Below are 21,273 nucleotides of genomic sequence, written 5' to 3'. Positions count from 1 at the left end.
GCCACAGTTTGGGCACCTGACCGCTCAAACTGCTCATGAGTTCATTTGGTGATGAAGATGACTGGGCAACAGGTGCACTGACTTCTGAGTGATGCTTGCCAGCTCCTTTATCAGTCCAATTCATTTTCATTATGTAATATCTTTGTGAAGTTTAATAAGGAAATGCATTACGAATAGACGATAGATAGATACGAATTGTTTTCTTATCTTTGCAGGAAATGCAAGAAAATGTGAAGAAGTGTAAGAATTTCTTGGCCACGCTTATCAAGCTGGCATCTCACAATTCTCCGTCCCCTGAGACCTCCAAGAACGTCAAGGCTCTGGTTCAGGACCTGCTGGTGAGTTTCAAGGACCAAACGAATTAACACTGCTCATTCCATTAGACATCACAGAAGCGTTGTGGTTGTGTAGTTGGGACAGGTTTGGGGCCAATCTTATATTTACAAAAACTGACAGAATCCTGGCAGGTGTTTCTTTTCCTAAAACCACATTGTTTATGCAACTGAGTGACCGCAATGATATGATGACAAGACGAGTGTAAAACATATGTAAGAGCAAGTCGACACTGACACTTTAATGTGCTGTTGTATTGAATATTTCCAACCTGAAGATGGCAGCATGAAACTCTTTCCAAAACTCTGCTGAATTCTGCGTTTATACACAGTTACACATCAAGTTGCACCCTGAGGTGCCAGGATGGGAGTCCAGTGGTTGATCCTCACCTTTAGTGATGGGATTGCATCTTGTTGTGTCGAAGTCACCGTGATGTACTTCACATACTGTCTGACTTTTCTCGTAAAGTGGAGTTTATGTTTTACTGTTACCCTAACAGGATGCAAAGATTGAACCGGAGGAGTTCACCAGCCGACTGCAGACTGAGCTCAAGTCATCTCCGCAGCCTTACCTGGTGCCCTTTCTGAAGGTGGGTTTCTTGCGAGTGAACTTTCTTTTTAACATTCCCTTAAAGCTCCATAAACTGTAAGACTGTTTCGTACACTGACTGAAGCAATGGTTCACTGAACTGGATTCCTTCGTCTTATGGCTTAAACGTCTCCCAAATCAGATCTTGTATAGTGTCCATAAACTGGCTACTTAACAATAAACCCTGTTATCTGGGTCCCTGCATTGTAAGTTTACTGGGCCCCTTGGTTACTTTTAAAATTGACCCCTAAAATTGTTTCTTGAATTGCTTCCTAACCTGCCCCTTAAATCATTCCCTGACGAGGCTCCTTAAGCTTCCCCTCTCATGTACTTCCCTAAACTGACCCCCACCAGAGCCAGTGACGGCTAAGCCTGACAGTAGAATAATATACACAAACACACTCACACACACACACACACACACACACACACACACATATCCCTCTGGCCTGACTTCTGACTGTGTGTGACAGTGGCCCCTGCAGCCATCCCTGCCAGTAGCTAGCAGGTTTTTCAGCCAGCTGTGATGAGCGTCACATCAAGGCTCTCGACCGCTCCAACCCACCCACAAACACATGTTGTCATGTGATGTTAGGCCGCTTACGTCAAAAATCTGCCTGAAATAGTCTGTATGGAACATCGTCAGCTCCTCAGGTCAGCTGTGACAGTGGCTTATCTTAAATGGCTGGTGGGAATGCCGTACACAGTATTCAGCATACTGTAGGTTCATTATCCTGAAAACTATTTAATTGTAGAAGAAAATGTTTTTACATCAAATACAATCACGAGTCATTGGGTGAAAAATGCGCAGACAGTTATGAGCATGTCTCTGCAGGTGTTTTTTTTTTAGCTGCCTGTAGCCATATTTTTGTGATTGTGTTAAATTCTTCAGTGACCACAGCAGTATTCATTGTTGCAGCTGTGTATGCTGTTGTGTCATGCATGCCTGTTTTGCTGTGCAACTACAAACCCTGACCTCCCTCTGCCCGTCAACAGAAGAGCCTCCCGGCCCTCAGGCTGTCTTTGCTGAACAGTCAGCAGTCCCTGACCCAGCCCCCACAGCAGGGAGTCAAACCGGTGCCCGGCGGCCCCCCTCCTGCCATCATGGCCGGGCCAGCTGTCCGCATACGCCACCCTAACAGCGTCAGCACCACCACGGGTGCCAGCGCCGGGACCCTCGGACATGCAACTGCCATGGTATGTATAGAGTGGCCCAGTTGGAGCAGACGTAGTTATCAAAGTGTTTACATTTACAGTTCCTGTTTGAATTGAACTGAAGTCCACAAGAGCAGAAAAAGCTTAAACTGTTGGTTCCCTAACATCACAGTTACATTGAATATACGTTGCAGCAAAATGTAGCAAATACAATACATGGATAGTCTTAAAGAGTGTTTTTTCATCTAGAGAAGGAAATCTGGAGATGCATCTCATTCACTCTTCCTGTAATCATGTGCTCAGACGGTGTTTAAGATGTGTGAGGACAGAGAGAGTTAAATGTAATAGAAGTGACAAATATTTACCCACAAAATTCCAGCATTCAGAAGAGAAGTGCTTGAATGTGATGAATGTAAAGCTGCAGCGTTTGTGTGTGTGTGTGTGTGTGTGTGTGTGTGTGTGTGTGCGTGTGTGTGTGTGTGTAATGTTGATGGGCCTTATACAAGGGTGCGTGCGTGTGTGTGTGTGTGTGTGTGTAATGTTGATGGGCCTTATACAAGGGTGCGTGCGTGTGTGTGTGTGCGCGCGCGTGTGTGTGTGTGTGTGTGTGTGTGTGTGTGTGTGTGTGTGTGTGTGTGTGTGTGTGTGTGTGTGTGTAATGTTGATGGGCCTTATACAAGGCTGAATTATCATTGTGGAGAGTGTCACAGTGTCATTGGCTGCAAGTCACACATCCAACAGGGAGTAAGAGTCACACCCAGATCACTGATTCACTGATTTACAGTTCAACAAATAAAAAAGAGAAGTTTTAGAGGAGGAGGTGTGTAAACTACATCAATAAGAGTAAAACCTGGACAGATGCACTATGAAGCAACTCCACATCTGAACATGTTCTGTCTTCAGAAAATATTTATTCTCTTTTTTAATGAGAACACAACATAAAAACAATGACATATTGTAAGCCAACAGATTCACAGTATTGAGATCATTCAGCGTGTAACTGGCTGTTGATCAGCTCCACTGATCACAGCAGGTGATGATCCAACACAAGCAGCTGATTGGAGGAACCCGACTTTACCGTCTCAAAGCGAGGTCTCTTTTGAATACTACAATTCATGCACACATGATGGGATGAATAAAGTTTATCACATATTTATGATGAAATTTATGTCTTGCTGTTAAGTGATGTAAAATGTAATGTAATTATGATTCACACAAACAGATTTTAATAATATTTTCTATACAAACAAGAAATAATTATCATGCTATTAAAATGTATTGAAAGGTGTTACAATCACATGAAAGTTTCACACAGCAGTTGTTAGTGCACTGAGTCTGAGGCAGTGTTTAAATTTCTGACCTCACGGCATGTCATCAGTCCTACATATTCTTGATTTCTGATATGCAGGATAGAGTCTGTGATGGTTAGTCGCTCTAACAGGTTGTGAGCAGTTTATCCAGTGATAGTGGGGAGACACAGCTGAGGTAAGGCCAGGTATCATGCAGGGTCCAGCTCTGAAAAGTGAGGGCCTCGCTCAACTCACATCTTTGCCACATTACCACAGGTGTGTACACTGTGTGTGTGCGCGCTTGGATATTGAAAATCATGCGGTCCCACAGAGCACAGACGTCTGTGGATGAGTCAAGTGAGGTCAGACTCAGATTGGTGAGCTCCGGGCAGAGGGGTGGGTAAGCTAGAGGGTCCTCTCTTTCTCTTTTACATTTTCTCTCTCAGCTGTTCTCTCACTTTCCTTCCTTCTCCCTCTCTCTTTTTTTTTTCTCCTCTCACTGCCATCCTCTCCATCTTTGTCTGTCCCTCACTTTCTGTCTTTTCCTCACCCCCTCCATCTCTCCCCCCATGCTACTTTCTCTCCATCTCTTTCCAACAGTTTCTCTCACTGTATCTGCCCCCGCATCGCCCTCTCAGCTACCTCCCTCCCGCTCTCCCTCCCTCTACCCGTTAACTGTTGAAGGGTGAAGCGAGGTAACTAGGTCAGCCCCAGGTCAATTTTAAAGCAATGTGGCGGCCACAGTCTATGTCCAGAACATGCCTCTGGTATCTCTCACTCTCTCTCATGCACACACACACACACACACACACACACACACACACACACACACACACACACACACACACACACACAGAGAGAGACCAACATAAGCTATCCCACAAAACATTAGTAAATGATCGCCACTGGCACATCAACAGTCTGAAACCAGACGGCCAGATGAATTAGGCAAAAAAAAAAAATCTGCTTTTATAGAGTAGAATAGAAACAAATTCTCTGAGTTGTATGGAAGCATATAGATATGGAGTTATATTATTTTAAGATGTATTATTTAATTACACATAATGCTCCAGGATATGCAGTTATACAGAGGGATTTTTACAATTATATTTAAAATGTAACTAATTATAGCGCTATGGGTTTACTGTACTGTATTAAATGTTTTGTTTTTTTAAGGTATCTGAAGTGTTCTATATTTCTAAACACATTAAAAGTAGAAGATTTATTAAAGTTATTTTTAAAATGTAATGTAAATGTAGTTAGATTTCTTTTCTTTTTTTAACCACTAGCTATGAGGGAACTGGACCTTAAACTGCCTCAGGGCAAATGATGTACGAGGTGAATGGACTTGATAAAACCATGAATGAATGGAGAGATGGAAGTAGGCCACATCACTGCATTGTAGCAGTTGAGTTTTCACTCCAGCAAAGTATGTACATGTACACATGTACAGTATAGCCTCATTACATGTGCTATTATATGTATATTAATTAAGGCATTGTTAATATTTCTAATGTCTGATCTTTAAGTTCTACAACAATATCAACATTTCTGGAAAGTAAACCAAGCAAACTTTTAATAACTGAACTCATCGGCTACAATACAAGTGGACAGCTATTGATTCGTCATAATAATCTGCAGTGTCACCTGCAGTGTGTGTTGTCTTGACACTTAAATACGGTATATTGTTATATACTAATATAATTACTATCAACAGGGTTTTCCCTGGTATTTAGAGGGTTTGGGTGCTGTGTTAGGGATGCGGGCTGGTGGACAGTTATTTGACTAAAAACTGTAGATTTTCACATAATTATGGACTATTATCATTGCGGTATTTATTTAAAAATACACTATTTGCCATGAAAATAATAATCACTAAACATTGGTCGAATAATGCTTATAGTAAAGCCACAGTTGTTTAGGTGCTGTTAGAAAATGCTTTGTGGCTGCATCTTACTGTTATAATTGTAGGGAAAACCCTGTATACGGAAACAAGGTCGTCGTCATCCAGTTCTGTCTAACTGGAATTTTGTAGCACAAACAGATGTTTTACATAAAATGACCATGCTGTTCTTACCCCTAAATAACATCGAACATGTCCATTCACTCTGATAATTGGGGTTTGAAAGCAGGAGAACAAATTTTGAAATGATAGATGAGCGCTTCAGTTTCAGTGTCTTGATTCTCAAACTTTCTACCTGAGGTTTTTTTTCTCCTTCTTAACTGTGTCGCCAGCTGGCCAGAGGTGCCAGCTATCTGCTCCTTCTGAATGTATTTTTTCCCCTTTCCCTCCCACTCTCGCAGACCCCTGCAGTAGATCTCCGGGAAAAATGGCCTCTGTCTTTTTCTCAGTAGCTTGAACAGTAATATAGCATGTGTCAGGGAATGGAAAACAAGGCTAAAAAATATGCAGCAAGAAGCAAACTGGTAGGAATGGATGGCTGAGCCCGAGGCTCGGCCCTTAGCTGCTACCAAGGAAGGAAGTGACTCTAATAGCCCAGCATAGTCCCCCCCCACCCCTCCATGCTCCCTCTTCTTCTTCTTCTACTACTACTACTTCTTCTGCTAAACTACTTTTTCACTGCAGTCTTGACTTCTTATTGCCTTTGTTTTATCTGCAAATGCAAGCAAATGTAGGTCACATACAGTGGCAGAAATCCATCCTCGTGCATTTAATTTGATCTCCACTTTCTCAGTACTCTGTAGAGATAGCCATTGTAGAATTCATTCTGCATCTGTCCTGCATTAATACTGCAATTGTTTTTAGTATGTTTACAGTCAAATAGAAATCGGTACACAAAACTCAAGCAGCTATCTACCATCTAACTATATGGCTGAAAGTTCATTTTTTTCTTAAACAATTTCTCTTGACGATTGAGGAAAGATGCAGAAATGGTTTAGCAGGCATACAATTTCATACTTTTTAATCTCCCTCACTTCACAATTGTTCCACTCACACACTTTTATATGCTACAGTAAAGTTTTGCTTTCTCAGAGTGTCAAGACCGGAGGTGCCGTCTGTGGCCAGGTCCGGATGCCCGTGGTGATCACACAGTCCATCAGAGCGCATGGTAAGACACCTGCAGGCCTGTTGCAGACACATGTGATCGAATCACCAAAACTCAAATGCACGTACAGTAGGCTACCTGACAATATTATTTTAGGCATTCAGGTGTTGAAAAACGATTGGCGGATGACTTAAGTGTATATTCAGTTAATAACAAAAGGTTAAACAAAGACTACTATAATTTCATGGTAACTTTTTTTTTCAGACTGACTCATGATTTTCTTGTTTCCAACCTGCTATATTGACATCTTTCAGTGAGGCTGCATGACAGGAGGATGTTCAACACAAGATAGCCATTAGTGAAAGTCTAACTGTTCTCTCAGTCGGCTGTAAGATGTGTAAACAGGCAGCAGCCGTGGAGAGAACAGGTGTTTTTTCCTGTCTGGTTATGAAGCCTTCTCAAACATTTGCGCTGCTGCTTACTCACACTGATTCACAAACACTCTTCCCACAGAAGCCCACAAATATCGCCCCAACACCAACCGGGTGTAACGCTCCCCGAAGAGAGCTGTGTGCTCTCAAGTGGTGTGTGTAATGTGTGTACGTGTTTGTACCTGTTTGTGCGTGCGTGCGTGTGTGTCTGTGTACGATCGGAGGTGCATACAAATTTGATCTGCCCCCTTCCCCAAGATTGCCTGCAGTGAAAGATCTGTAGGTTGTTTTATGCCCATAAATTGGAATGCGGGGATAGTTCTAAAAATACTTTTCTGTGCCTCTTGGCTAGGAACATGCCTGTTAAAATCAACTTTAAATTCACTCTGGCAGTCCTTGTGCCTCTCTGGAAAACGTGTCTCGGAGCAGGATGCGGTTTAGGAGTGTAAGGAGAGCCGGTGAAGCGCAGTGATATTGACAGAGCGACGCTCTCCGCACCAACCTGGGGAGAGCGACAGTAAACCCCCCCCCCCCCCCCCCCACACACACACACACACACACCAATCTCCCCCTGTGAGGATGACAGAGACAGCTGAAGGTAGTCGTTAGACGGGAGGATATTTGACGCAGATAGGAGGGGACACTTCAATGATAACATTACTCCTTTCCTTTTTGTTTAGTGTTTTCTTCTTTGTGTTTTTCCCCCTCATCTTTCCTTAACAGGCACAATGGGAAAGGGAGCCATAATCCAAGCAGGCAAAAGTCCCATGGGCCTGCCTGTTCAGATCTCTGGGAATCAGAAAAACAAGCTCAACGACCCCGGAGGAGGCTCTTTCAGGTACAACTCCTCTCGCCAGGAGACTCGACTGTCGAGCACATGCTGTTCCCGCCTGCTATCACATGGGGGCAGCATTTCACTGAAGAAGCCTCTTGCATGACTACAGGCTACACTCTCAGCTAAGGCTATGAGTGTTTATCCAGAGTTGCCTGCCTGGCCACCTGGCCGCCCGCCTGCCTGCCTGCCCGGCTGGTTGATCGGTGGTCCTCTTTCTCTCTCTCTCCCCTCGCCCACCACATAGCAACACACTGCCAGCCAATAGATCACCCTCACGGTCGCCCTCCTTGTGTCAGTGTCACAACTCATCGACGGGCTTGCAAATGAGCTAAATCTTAATTTAGAAATAAGATAATTGTGTCCAGATGGTTGGAATTTCTGGATGCGGTTCTGAAAATACCTTTTGGTTAAGTCAAACATACGGTATTTAGCCTGCAGCTTTGCTCTCTCCCTCGTTCTCTCTCCTCTCTGGTCTTGTCTCTGCTTCAGCTGGGCCTTTGTCTCAAAACATAAAAGGTTCATCGCCCACATGCTGGCCTTTGTGGTCCATGTTTCGTGTGAGTCTTTATGTGTTTTTTTTTTGCGAGTCTGTGTGTGTTGCAGCATTTACATGCTTGTGTGTAAGTTCATGTTTGCATAGATGCCTCTGTTTCTCTGTGTTTGTTTGTGTTTCTGCTCGGCTGCACAGGAACATGTGTGTATATCCTACCGATCTAAGAATATTTGTGTGCGTGTCAAATATGCGTGTGTGCATGTATTGACAGGAGCAGGGGGTTTAGGATTGCCCCGGTGTGACCGGGCCAGGGCAAGAAGAGACTGGGTCACATGGGCCAACGGGTTCATGGTAATGGTTCCCGTCTCCTGAGGGGAAAGGCAGTCCCGGGGGCTCTGATTGATAAACCAATAAATCTTTAGCTGCGTTGGTAATTAAGCTGTCAGGCTTGCTTGTTACTGGCGACCTTTCCCCCCCCTGCAGTGATCACAGTGGCCCACCACACTCAAATGCACTGGTTTCAACATAAGCCCAATACTGCGCAGCACGTCACTGACATTTTGTAGCAAATTTCCTTCGTATTCAGGTCAGGTGCCTGTTAAATGTGTCGTCCCTCAACACCAACATTCATGCTTCCATCTATTTATTTATCTCAATTCAATTCAGAACACTTTATTTATCCCCGAGGGACAATTTGCAGAGGCATATAGATTAGTAATATTAACACAATACAGGAATACATTTAAAATGACATTTATTTATCTCTGCGTGTCGGCCGTTTGTTTTCCTCCAACAACACACATGCAGAACTTCCTTGACATCTCATTTTTACTTGAAGCCACATATAAGTTGAGCTGAGCCGCTATCGATTTCAGTGTTTAATGAATGATTGAGATAATCTGTGTCTCTCATAGTTTCCTCTTGTTTTCCTATATCATCTTCATTCATTAAACTCTTGTAAAGGTCTCAGCTGGACCTTTGGTTGGTCACTGGTGCCTGAAACCTCTCAGTTCTGCAGCCTCATGCACTGTTGATTGTTTGCTATCACTTTTTATTCCCTGAGGATATAAACATGCTGGAAGAGCTTGGTGTTACATCAATCTGATGCCACACTGTCTTCACAACACGTTCAGAAACCTGCAGCTTGAACATGATGACGTGGTCTGTGAACGAAGGTGGTGGCTGTTTTTTCTTGTACATCACACGTTTTATTAGCTTTACAAGTTTGTTACAAGTCCCCCTTTTAGTTTCTACTGTATTTGAAAGAGACAGTAGTAAAAGAGTCACAGCCATTTGTATATTATAGTCAAGTCATGTCAGATTTATTTACTACTACTATTTATTTTACCAATCGCTTCCAAATTACAAAGAAAAAGTGTGAAAGTGAGAGGCAAAATTATACTGCAGTTCAGCCAGGTCACCTTTAAACATAAAAGTCTCTTTGACTGAATGTTAGGAGTAACAACAGAGAGCGGAGAAAGTGTCACAACATGTTGACTGTAAGAAAGAAAAAAAAGTCCTGGTCTGGTCAGTCAGCATCCAGCAGCCGTTGCCCCACCCGGCCTGCTCAGTGTTCAGCTGCAGTCGGGGGCTGATGTGTGTATGGCTGTCACTCTGAACCACTGGTCCCAGCGGGCCAGCTGGAGCACACACACACACACACACACACACACACACACACACACACACACACACACACACACACACACACACACACACACACACACACACACACACACACACACACACACGCTCTGCAGGGCTTGTGGGGTTTCCAATGGAGCTACAGCCTTCTGTGTAAGTGCTTGTGTCGGTGTGTGTAGTTTACAGTACAGAGTGAAAGCAGCTGTCTCTGTTCCCCCCCTCCTCCCCTCCTCATCTCTCTGTAAACACTCGACATCCGCTGTAATCACTGGCGAGCCAGCCGAGGCCCTCAGCCCTCTGCCAACCTCCCAGCTCAGCCTCAGCCCCTTAAAATCCAACCTTGTCCTGCATGGTGTCTGTGCGCACTAACACACAATGCTGGCACAGTCGCATAGGAAAAGACCAACACAAGCAGAAGAAGGACTAACGTTTTTGCTTCTCCGTCACTGTTGCCAGTGGATGCAAAAGTCCACCAGCTCTTTTCCATCATTTACCAGCAAAGTGACTTCATTATATGACTTTGTGGTTGAATCCTTTGTTGCTCTGTAAATTGCTATGTGATGTGCCTGTTTTGCCTAAGAGGGGCTTTACAAATAAATTTGACTCAATTAGAAACTTAAAAGTGACCTCCCAAAAGTTGTTGATGCCGCGACTTGGAAACACAGCAGCCACAAGATTAGATTATGTTGAATATTGGCTGTCGTGCCACGCGAAAGATGCTCAATAGATCCTTAAAGAAAGTGGTGACATTAAAATGAAAAAATACACTTTAAGAAGTGTGGAGTGCTAATATGTTCTCATCAACACATCAAACCAAAGTACGTTGGCATGCACCTTCATCACCATCATCTAATTTACACTATTTCCTCACCAGGCCTTTTTAATTCTTGTGAATAATTATTCCAGACTGCGAGTGGTCTGTTATATTTAAAGCAGTTACTTATTAAACACTTGCAATATTTAGCTTGTTGCTGTTTATTTTTTATTTTTTGGCTTCTCTTGAGCCACTGCAGCCACCAGTTCGATCATCCATTTGGGTCATGAACACATATCCCATCAGCTGCCCAGTGAACTTCAGGCTGCTTTTTGTGGAGAATACTCCAGCGGTGCATGTCTCTCAGTGTGGGCGCAACAACACGCGTGGTCTGGGTGTTAGTCACAGGGATCAATCAGAGCCCCCTGCCTGGGCACAGAGACCACGGGGGGGAGGGGAAGGCGGGGTCTGTGTGTGTGTGTGTTTGTGTGCAGGGGGGTGGATTGGTGTGAAGGTGGTGGTGGTGTACAGTGGGGGAGGCACCATAGACTGGGAGCCACAGGAAATCTGGACGCACTACACACACACACACACACACACACACACACACACACACACACACACACACACACACACACACACACACACACACACACAACCTCGAAATGGAAAGTGCAGTCCTCCCACCACCTATGGCGTGCCCTCGCTGAAACACAAGCTTGATATGGAAACGACATGCATATGTATTCACGTGGCCGTCGGCTCCGTGTCCCCGGGCCAACCCCAACCAATAACTGAGAGGTTGCGCTTTAACTTCTGTGGAAGCTAATTACATCTCTGCTTTATTAGTGCAGCTGTATATGGTCTGAAATATTTTGCATTTCATATCTCATTCCCTCCTTTTAATGTCAGACCTTTCTTTGGCATTCTCATTTGATTTGAGCTGCGGGGATCCCAAACAGCCCTGAAATCAGACCGTCCAAGAAAAAGATATCACCGGAGTTCTTGGAGTCTGGTTTTTTTTTTTTTGTGCACTCTGTTGATAATTTTGTTTTATCTCCCCCAATAAATTCAATGAAAATAATTATTCATCCAAATTACTCATACATTCACTGTGAATTTGAACAGGTGAGAATGAAGCAACACATACTTGTGTCTGGGGGATTGAGTTGTTGTGCAGCTGTAGTCAAACATCTTCTGTGGCATCATGTAAGCTGGGCCTGTTGTTTAATAATAATAAAAAAGGTTTTTATATATCTATATATATATATCTATATATATATATATATATAGATATATATATCTATATATATATATAGATATATAAACCTATTTTGTATTTACATGTATACATACATACATATTATACATATCATATACATATTTATGTATATATATATACACATATTTATGTATACATATACATATGTATGTATGTATGTATGTATGTATGTATGTATGTATGTATGTATGTATGTATGTATGTGTATATATATATTAACTGTACTAATGCCATATATCTTGATATGTATACTATCACCTCAGCCAGTTGTCAGGAATTATACTTGTTATTACACTCAATAGACTTTCATGGTGTGTTATATCCAGGCAACACAACATTACCTTTAAGCTAAACTTGTGTTCCTCATTGTTAATTGTCTTATTATTTTAAGGTCACTTCCAATCCAGTAACAAACCGTAAGGTGAATAGTCTGTCTAACCAGGTCATATCTTATCAAAGGAGTAATTAAAAACGTGTAAAAACATGAATAGAAATAGTATGCAACTGTGGCTTGATGGTTCATATAAAACTCACCTCCTGTGATTTACAGAGGTTTTCTAATCTAACCTTTTGTGTTGCCTGCCTCAGACTTGTAGCTCTCACCGTCTTTTTAATAAACATGAATAATGGTGTACATATATCCAAACAAACATTTCCACCTATTGTCAGTCCTCAGCAGATTAGCATATTGTTAAATGCTCACCTAGCCTGTGCCTTTGTTACTGTGTTTAATTTGCTGTCACCATTGCTTCACTCAGTAAAGGAAGAATTATTCAGATGCTTTAAGTAAAAGTACCAGTACAGCAAAGTAAAAATACTCCATTATAAGTAAAAATCCTGCATGAAAAATCCTACTTAAGTAAAGTATTAACAGCAAAACGTAGTTAAATTATTAAAGTAAAAGTACTGGTTTGGTCCCTCTGACTGATCTATCATCATATATGACATAATTAGATAATGATTACTAAAGCATCCGTGTGTGAGCAGCATGTTACTGTTGTAGCTGCTGGAGGTTGAGCGAGTTTGAACTACTTTATATCCAGGTTTACAGTATATCCAGTTTTGGGACAGCAGATAAATGTGAGGGGTTGTCAGATGATTACTGAAAGAGGAAAGAAGTAAAAACAAAGTTCTGATCCACAAATCTGTTTTCAGTTTTTGGCCTTTTTTCTCTAATCTTTGATTTTTGGGAAAGATATTTGATCATTTGAACATTTATTGAAATGTGAGAATTTTAAAGGAAAACTCACTATTTGATGGAGCTGTAAACAACTCATAGACATCTGAAATGTGACCCAGAAACTACTGGTTTGATCTTTAACAATGCGTTGTACTTTAAAAGTTTGTTAAATTATCCATTGTCCTGAGCATCAAAAGGAAATACTCATAAAGCACAAGTAACTTAACATTGTGAAGCAATTGAGTAAATGTACCTAATTGCTTTCCACCACTGCCTCATATCTAATAGTGTCTGTTGGTGTTCTTCACTGAGTCAGAACCATGTGCTCCACCACTTTTTTCTTCAATTTTGCAGTCACACGCAGACAAAGGCTGTTAGGATCATTCATAATGAGCAGGTAGATAATTTTCACACTGGGGTTCAAAACATTTAATTGTGGGCCTTGAGTGTCTTTACACAGCTTGTCAATACAGACTTACACTGATGTCATCTACCTGACTGGCAGATGGTTGCTATCGTTCAGTAATCTTGTGCAATCACTTTCCCGTCATGTCCATTAACTACATATATAGTTTTAAGCTGTTGTCGTAGCAGCCATTCTTTTTTTTTCTTTTTTTTCTTGCATCTGAGTGATAATGGCCTCGGGCATGTTTGTTTTTAAGGCAGGTCAAGTTATCCATGAGGACAGGATGAAGAAAGGTACACAGCCCAAGGTGCAGCACAGGGTATAATCCTATGTATCCATGCTGGTGTTGTTGTTCAGATTCTCTCTGTGAAGGCGTAATTAGAGTTTATGGAAGGGAGAAGGAAAAGAAGAGAGAAGGTTGAGGTGTGTGAGGTTCAGGGAGCTACTCTAATCGTCTTTGTCAACCTCCCGCCGTGGTGTCAAGTTTCATATCGGCTCTCTGTGGCCGCACTGAAGGAGCACGAGGGTCTCGGCGGGGTGGAGTTGGCTTGACGGTGTGTGCCCACACTCCAAGACGCCTAAAAGAACTCGGGGCCCCTACGCTTTACACATACATACACAAAAGCACAGCAACACACACAATGGGGATGTCGCAACCAACAACCGTGGCACGAACATAAATGAGTGTGGAGGTGAGCCAGTGAGTGGCGAGAGGCCACTCTGTGTGTGTTCTGTGGCTCTTTGTTCTCTCCGTCAAAGCCACTCAGAAAATCCGCTGCTTGCTCCGGGCCAGTCCTGTAAGCGCAACATGTCACTGCTCAGCTAATGCAGGCCAGAATCACAATCATTACTTGCCAAGTATAATAATTGTAGGGGAATTTCTCCCAATGACAACTCACGAAGAAAACTTGTAGCCTGTACGTGTGGACCTCTGTTAAATGCAATGACCCAAACACAAATTCTACATGTTCACTCTCTTTTGTCTTTGCTAATGCATAATAACATGTAAACATGAAGTCAACATTATGCCCGTGAGAAATGTCCAGTACATCAAGAAAATGCATCACTAGGTGTTGCACAGCGGTGTGTAAATAGAGTTTGTTGACTTAAGCGTGTAGCAAGATTCATCACAGCTCTGTGCCAATCCTCAGGAGCATCCTTACCGAGCAAAGCTCCCTCCAAACGCTCTTCATCTTCCTGCCTCTCCAACTGTTGACACAAATAGACCCCGGAATGGGAATTGTGTGCCATTATGACCAAAGTATAGCCCTCCGTGACAAAACCAAAGCAGAATTTCATCCTGTGAGTGAAAACAGGATCTCCAAATCATTTCTTCAAGGAATATATATATTGCTAATGTTAGGACATGAATACTGATGCAGAGTAAGAGGTTGTGTTCAAGGAATTCTTGTACTGATTGAGGAGGGTTAAGACAGCAGGAAACAGTGTTGACACACCAGCACAGTCCCTACAGGCAGCCTCCCTAGTTGGCCTGCGCTATGAGCGACCCGTGTGACTTTCACCGACTTTACCTTCAGTTCCAGCCTGGCACCACCTAACAATCGCTCACAGCTTCAGTCTTTACTGTGATTACAGTCTGGAAACCCTGTTTGCATCAAGGTTTGGTCAGCCACTTTGAAGGGCGGACCAATACCTGACAAGTGGGGTTGGCTAAGTGTAATGATGTTGAGCTGGCTCCAACATGGCAGCAGTGGTAGAGTTTCAGCGCATAATGTTGGAGATATGGTGGTCAATGCTGATTGGTTAAAGGCAGCTTCAACAATTTAAAAATGAACCTGAGGTCTACGCTCAGTAGGATACAACGGTTAAAAACATGAGTTAACCAAATATAGTGCAAAAAAACTACAATTATGGCTAAAAACCCAAATAAAATAAAGCGACAGACTTTAAAAGAGTTTAAACTGATGATGCTCCTCAAATTTCAAGAATTGAAGTGAATGAGAGCTAACTACTGATGTGACAACATTAGTTTTGGTCGTTACTTTCCTGACCATGCTGGCAGCAACTGGGTTTGGCAAAAATGGCAAATAGCGTGTGTGTTCAAAAATAAAAGTGCAGCAGAGAAAGTTCTGTAGACTCTGATCGAACTTTTTTTTCACATACTTATTCACAACCCACTCAAATTAGCCCCGAAACCCACTTTGGGGACTTGACCCACTAGTTGAGAACCACTGCACTTGGGCCTTCTATAGCTGAAGAGATTATTAAATTAAAAGCTAATGATTTCCACTGAATGTAATTTGCTGCTCTTCCATCTCTCACGTTTCAGGGACGATGATGACATTAATGACGTGGCCTCCATGGCCGGAGTGAACCTGAACGAGGAGAGCGCCAGAATACTCGCCACCAACTCAGAGCTCGTGGGAACGCAGATCCGCTCATGTAAAGACGAGGCCTTTCTTCATCCGGGATTGCTGCACCGACGCATTCTGGAAACAGGTGGGACATGTTTGCATCACCCGTTATGAAACGCAACAGTCAAGACTCATAAAACCTTCAATATTAATGTTTGCCTCTCAAACCTCCAGCGGCCACTAATACCGCAGGAAAAATCTTTATGTCGGATCAATTCATCTCTCCCTCCAAAGCTTTTGTCTTTTGTGTAAGAAGCATGTTGTCTCCGTATTTATTGTGTCATCACTGAGGACAGTTTTGATTTTCTCCCCTTCACTGGAACAAACTGAGCCTTTTCTTGTTTGGCCTTGGTTTAAATTTGATACACTTAACAATTCTTTCACCTCCTTTAATGAATTCTTCAGTGGCTGTCTGAACTCGCTGGACCGCAGGCACATGCATAAATACTTTATGGGTTTGTCTTTTGAAGGCTGGCTGTCAGATTGTCCTCTGGACTAAAGGAACAGAGTTTAGAGGAATGAAACTTGGCAGTGAGATTTTGATTCTTTTTCTGTTTTTAGCAGATCCTGACACTCTGACAGCACAACGTATTGCATGTGCTAATCGATACAGGCGGAGAGGTCTTGGTTTGTCTTCAGTATCACATGAGAGTGTGATAGTGTCTTCATTACCTCTTATTTGCTACTGGCACTTTCATTGCTTGGAATATACTTAAGGCTCTGGCTGCACAGTGAAACCTGTGAAAACGTATAATGAGCATTATTACTCAAAATAAAACTGTGCCTAGCATCTTGCTCCTCTGCATCAGATCAAAAAACACACAGCGTAATTCCACGTGACGGGGAGTCTAGCGCCCTCATCTTGTTTCATCTCAATTAAAGTATCTTTAGTGTAGCGTGGAGGCCTGGAGGTCATGTTTGGTTACGTGGACTCTCGGCGTGGTTGTTATCCCGTCACCTTGGGGTAGAGGGGTTGTTTAAAAATATAAATCTTTCCTCAGGGGGGACACGCAGCATGATACAGGGCAGGAGGCTAGGGCGCCCCCTGCTGGGGAAGTGGCACTTGTGCAGCTTTGTTGTGTCAGTGATTGGCCTCTCCACGCTTGTAGCTGACAGCAGTCCGAGGGAGGCTCCCCCGGCCTGCCACCTCCACTCAATCAGAGAGGCTCCTCTTTACTGTAAAAGCACCAACATACACTTCGCACTGATTTACTGTCGAGCAGCCCACTAAAACTTTCCCGTGACCTTTCCTGCCCTGTAGCCCTACAAAAACATGGGTTCCAGGGTCTTTCTTTTCTTTGTTACTTTTTAATTTTTAAATCAGCGTTGATGTCCTAAATCCTCCTTTCATCCCCTCTTTTGTTTCTTTTTGAATACTGGTTTCAAAAGGGGATGTTGACTGCCTCTTTCCTTAGTTTCTCTTCATGTCCCTCAGTGTCTTGTTTCCTCTCCTTTCTTATTCATCCCCTGCAAGCAAACACTAGTGCCGCCCTCCTCTCCCAAACCTCTCTCTTCCTCTCCCCTCATAACTCTCCGGGCTCATCCTTGAGCTCGAGAACCAGAACACAGGCACAGCTGGAGTTCTCTAGAAAAAGCTCCTCAAAGTAATGATAGTCCACTGTTACCTTAAAGGTCCACTCACACACTTGCTGTGACATAGATGCACAGGGAAGATGCACATGTATGGAAAATGTTTTAAAATAATCAAATTCTACATCCTGAAAAAGTAATAATAAAATAAACATCCATGCATGTAATTTTACCTCATCTGCCTCAAACATATTTTGACATTTTAATGGCTAAAGGGAAGTAAAAGCATTGACAAGAAAATTTGTTTATTCTGATTTATTCTTTTTCATTTGCATTTGGATGAGTGTTTTAGCATGATTTCCTGCCAAACATACATGACTCCTAATGCTGCAATCACATCATGTCTGTTTTTGTTTTTTTTTCTTTGTTTTTTTTTACATTAAACTAGCTTAACAGGCTGCTGGGGGAAAACACGGGTCAACACAAACATGTCAGCTGTGAGACAGGAGCTTCAGTATCTCTCTTGGCATCAGAAAGAGTGTTCTGTGTTTATCCATTAAACAATGTGTTCTCTGAGTTTCTGATTTGTGCAGAGTGGTATATTTGACTAATTTCCTAATCACCAAGCTACTTTACCAAACCTATTCTAGCATGTTAAGCTTTATGTGTTGGACATTACAATCATGGACCGAGGCAGTCACATCATTTTACTTGTTTTTTTTAATGTTAATGTTAGCAGCTTGAGAAATTTGAGAGAGCTTTATCACTGCAACAAATGCTGCCACTAAATAGTAATTTTTTATTTGAACAATCTTTTATTAGTTATTTATCATCCAGATGTTATTGGGCTATCATGGTTGACATGTCTTAAATGTTCCATCTGTGTCACAAATATTGCGTCCCTTGACAACCCGGTATCATGCCAAAGAGTGTAATACACCCGTTATTCCACTAGAGGATGCAGCGTCACGTTTTTCCTTGCCAAGGCCTTTGGTGTAGGCACCAAAAACTACATGGCTAGGTTCAGGAAAAGGCCATGGTTTGGGTTAAAATGAATAATTTTATGAAAGTGACGTTACGTATATCACGTAAACTACTAAACGTACATTACGTAAGTTTACTTAGATTACTGAAAAGAGATCTACATAGACTTTTGCCTTCTCAGACTCAAACACTGGTCCCAGGGTAGACATTAAAAAACGTGATTAGGTTTAGGAAAAGATCATGGTTTGGGTTTAATGTGGAACAGCAGTAATTTGGTTTGGTTTAGGCACCAAAACTACTGAATATCACAAAAATGACTTAACGTACCTTACATAAGTTATATATGTTTAGTGAGGTGAGGAACCTATTTTACTGAAAAGGAATCAACGCTGAGTTTTGTTTTCTCATGAACTCAAACAGCGGTCTCCTGTATGAAAGTCTTGTGTTTGTTCAGTCCAACGCTCCCAATCTCCCAATGTGGACTTTATCATTTTTTGTATTTTGTCACATGAGCTTTGTCACGTGACCGTCTTCCTCAATATTTTATTCCTAAGCGAGGCAAAACATGACTCGAACACAGTATCATCTAGTGGAAAACATGTGTATTACATGCTTTGGTGTGACACCACACTGCCCTTGCTCTGTCCAATATTTGGTGGTTTCTTACTTTCAAAGCATTAAATGACCAGAGGAGAAATCAAACTGCTCAGTTATAAAACCAAAGGTTCAGGAGGGAACAAATTTCCAAAGGGTCACTCAAATATACTGATGAGATTTACATGGTTTGTCCATCTGGAAAAATACATGGCAATGTTCAGAACCTTCTGTTTTGAAGACCAGATTTCCAGGGAAGCATTTGTTATTGTTTGCTCAAAGAAAGAGCTGTGTTTTATATTTGGGGGCAGATGAAGCACTTTTAAGATGGGTGTGGACTGTAAGAAGGATATGACTCGATGCGATGGCATCTCTGCCATTTGAGAATAGAGCAGTTCTTAAGACTTTATTGGCTTCCTGATGTGCAGTGGAGAAGATTTCAGATGGGTTTATTACAATCATTAGGGATGAAGATCAGAACCTGTAAGTCGGAAATCATGGTGGTCTCTTAGAAAGCATAGATTTTTTTCTAACCAATTGAGCAAGAAGTAGCTGCCTCAAGTGTAATTCTGGTATGTTAGGGTCAACAGATGGTGAACGTTATGTCAAAAGCACCAGTGAAAACGACTCCGTGGATTGTAAGAAGAAGCAATTACCGAGTTACAGGTATTATAGATATAAACTAGTACAGACGGACCATTCAGGACCTTCTCCATGTTCACTGCCAGCCACTTTTCAGGAGGGACTCCTTTTGCTATGGATACCAGTCAGTTTTATTCAAAGTAAATATTCAAGTTACAAGGCCTCAATGCAGATTGAGTCTCTCCATGATATTTCTTTATGCCTGTTGTGTTCAAAATGATTAGCAGGCCACTACAGTATAAAAATGCAAACAGAGTGACAGAGTACATAAAGATATAAATTGTAATCTCTGTGTTTGAACTTGTAAATAATATTTAATAAACTCTGAGAGTCCCCCATTGAAAACATTTCTTTGAGACACTGAGCACTAGATATACACAGAGGTGATAAAGTGGAAGAAAAGGTAAGAGCAGAAAAGCAGGTGTTGCATATTATTTTTAGACAAAAATTCCCTTTGTTTTAAACCAGCACTATCTTGGAGGACTAATGGTTAGTGGGCATACCACATGACTACAGTTGGATTCCTGGCAAGCTGGAGCTTTATTGCATGGCCACTTGGGACCGCAGAAACAAGCTGCGAACATGTCATCACCCTTTAATGGTTACCTGTGCTTTAGCAGAGCTGTGGAGCCATTATATTTATAAGTGGTTTCCCTTTGGCTTGTCTTGTGCATGCGCCGAACGACACACAGTCACTTAGGTGATTTCACGTATTTCACTAAAAACTGTAGGTGGCGGTACACTGCACTAGAAAACTAGGGTGCTAAGAACACCGGATAGAACAAAAGAATTTGTTTTTGTCAGATCCATCCCTCGCCCCTCCCCAGCTCATCCAAATATGGTTACTTATTGCCCCCAATAACAAGATGGTGACGGCTAAAGTGCCATAGTCTAGGCTTCAAAACAGCAGTTCATAAACCAATGGGCGATGTCTTGGTGGGTTGGTCTCCACTTGTGATACATCCTACTCTTTAGCTGCAAAATAAATATGCTCTCCAGTTGTCTGCTATTTGGTGCTGAGCAAGTCGAGCTGTCTGTTGGGGTCAAAAACCAACACTATAACAGCAGTGTACCAGAATACTAAAGTTATACTCTCATTGATACATCCTTTTTTATAAAGATATTGATCATACCTGCTTTACAGGGATATACAGCATATGTAGTTAATGATTATAGGTAAATACTAACCTTTCCACTCGCTGGATATTGAATCTAAAAGCAGAAAAATACTCCACGAAAGGTGTCTTCATCTTCCTTTGAGGGAGAATTATAACGTATGTGGTGGTAGATTACCACACACAACCTGTTTTACAACAAGCTTCCATTTTTTCTATTATTTGTCACATCATTATTACCCATAAACCAAAGTATTGGACCAACTTTAAATTGACCTGATAATAGAGGAAAAGGATCATTATCTTGTTGGTGCTGAGGTATTTTACTGGATAAGCAACAACTTTTAAATACTAAACAACGAGATATTTCAGTCTGGACCAAAAGGGGTGGACCGACCAACATTACCATTAATAAATTCATGTTGCTAGTGCAGCCAAAAAAGCTAACTAGTGCATTAGGCAGTTTGGGTTTAAATGCCTCCACTAATTGGAGATGTTACAACCTTTGGTGCGTGCCATTTCCTGTCAAACAGAATATTAAAGCTGTGCAGATCGTTAGTCTGTTTCTAGCCCTTTTACAAGCTTTTTCTTGGTGAAGAATAACGATTTGTATCAGCACACGTTGAATAATGTGT

The 21,273-nt window shown here is 42.0% G+C and overlaps 1 protein-coding gene across 3 annotated transcripts in view; it reads left to right on the top strand.

Moving 5' to 3' along the window:
• Positions 1-21,273, top strand: part of LOC138212820 (transcription initiation factor TFIID subunit 4-like) — a 91,740-nt gene that overhangs the window by 18,170 nt on the left and 52,297 nt on the right. For all 3 annotated transcript variants that reach the window (XM_069173404.1, XM_069173403.1, XM_069173402.1), the window contains 6 exons: positions 216-338; positions 833-922; positions 1,918-2,118; positions 6,361-6,436; positions 7,528-7,642; positions 15,689-15,858. In XM_069173404.1, the coding sequence (XP_069029505.1) occupies positions 216-338; positions 833-922; positions 1,918-2,118; positions 6,361-6,436; positions 7,528-7,642; positions 15,689-15,858 (775 nt within the window). The remainder of the gene's footprint in view (positions 1-215; positions 339-832; positions 923-1,917; positions 2,119-6,360; positions 6,437-7,527; positions 7,643-15,688; positions 15,859-21,273) is intronic.

Source organism: Embiotoca jacksoni, unplaced genomic scaffold, assembly GCF_022577435.1.
Source record: "Embiotoca jacksoni isolate LCO1_2020_lvr unplaced genomic scaffold, fEmbJac1.0.p SCAF_6, whole genome shotgun sequence".
NCBI classification, from domain to species: Eukaryota; Metazoa; Chordata; class Actinopteri; family Embiotocidae; genus Embiotoca; species Embiotoca jacksoni.
Note: the sequence above shows the minus strand (reverse complement) of the source record. Positions and strands in the feature narration are given on the sequence as shown.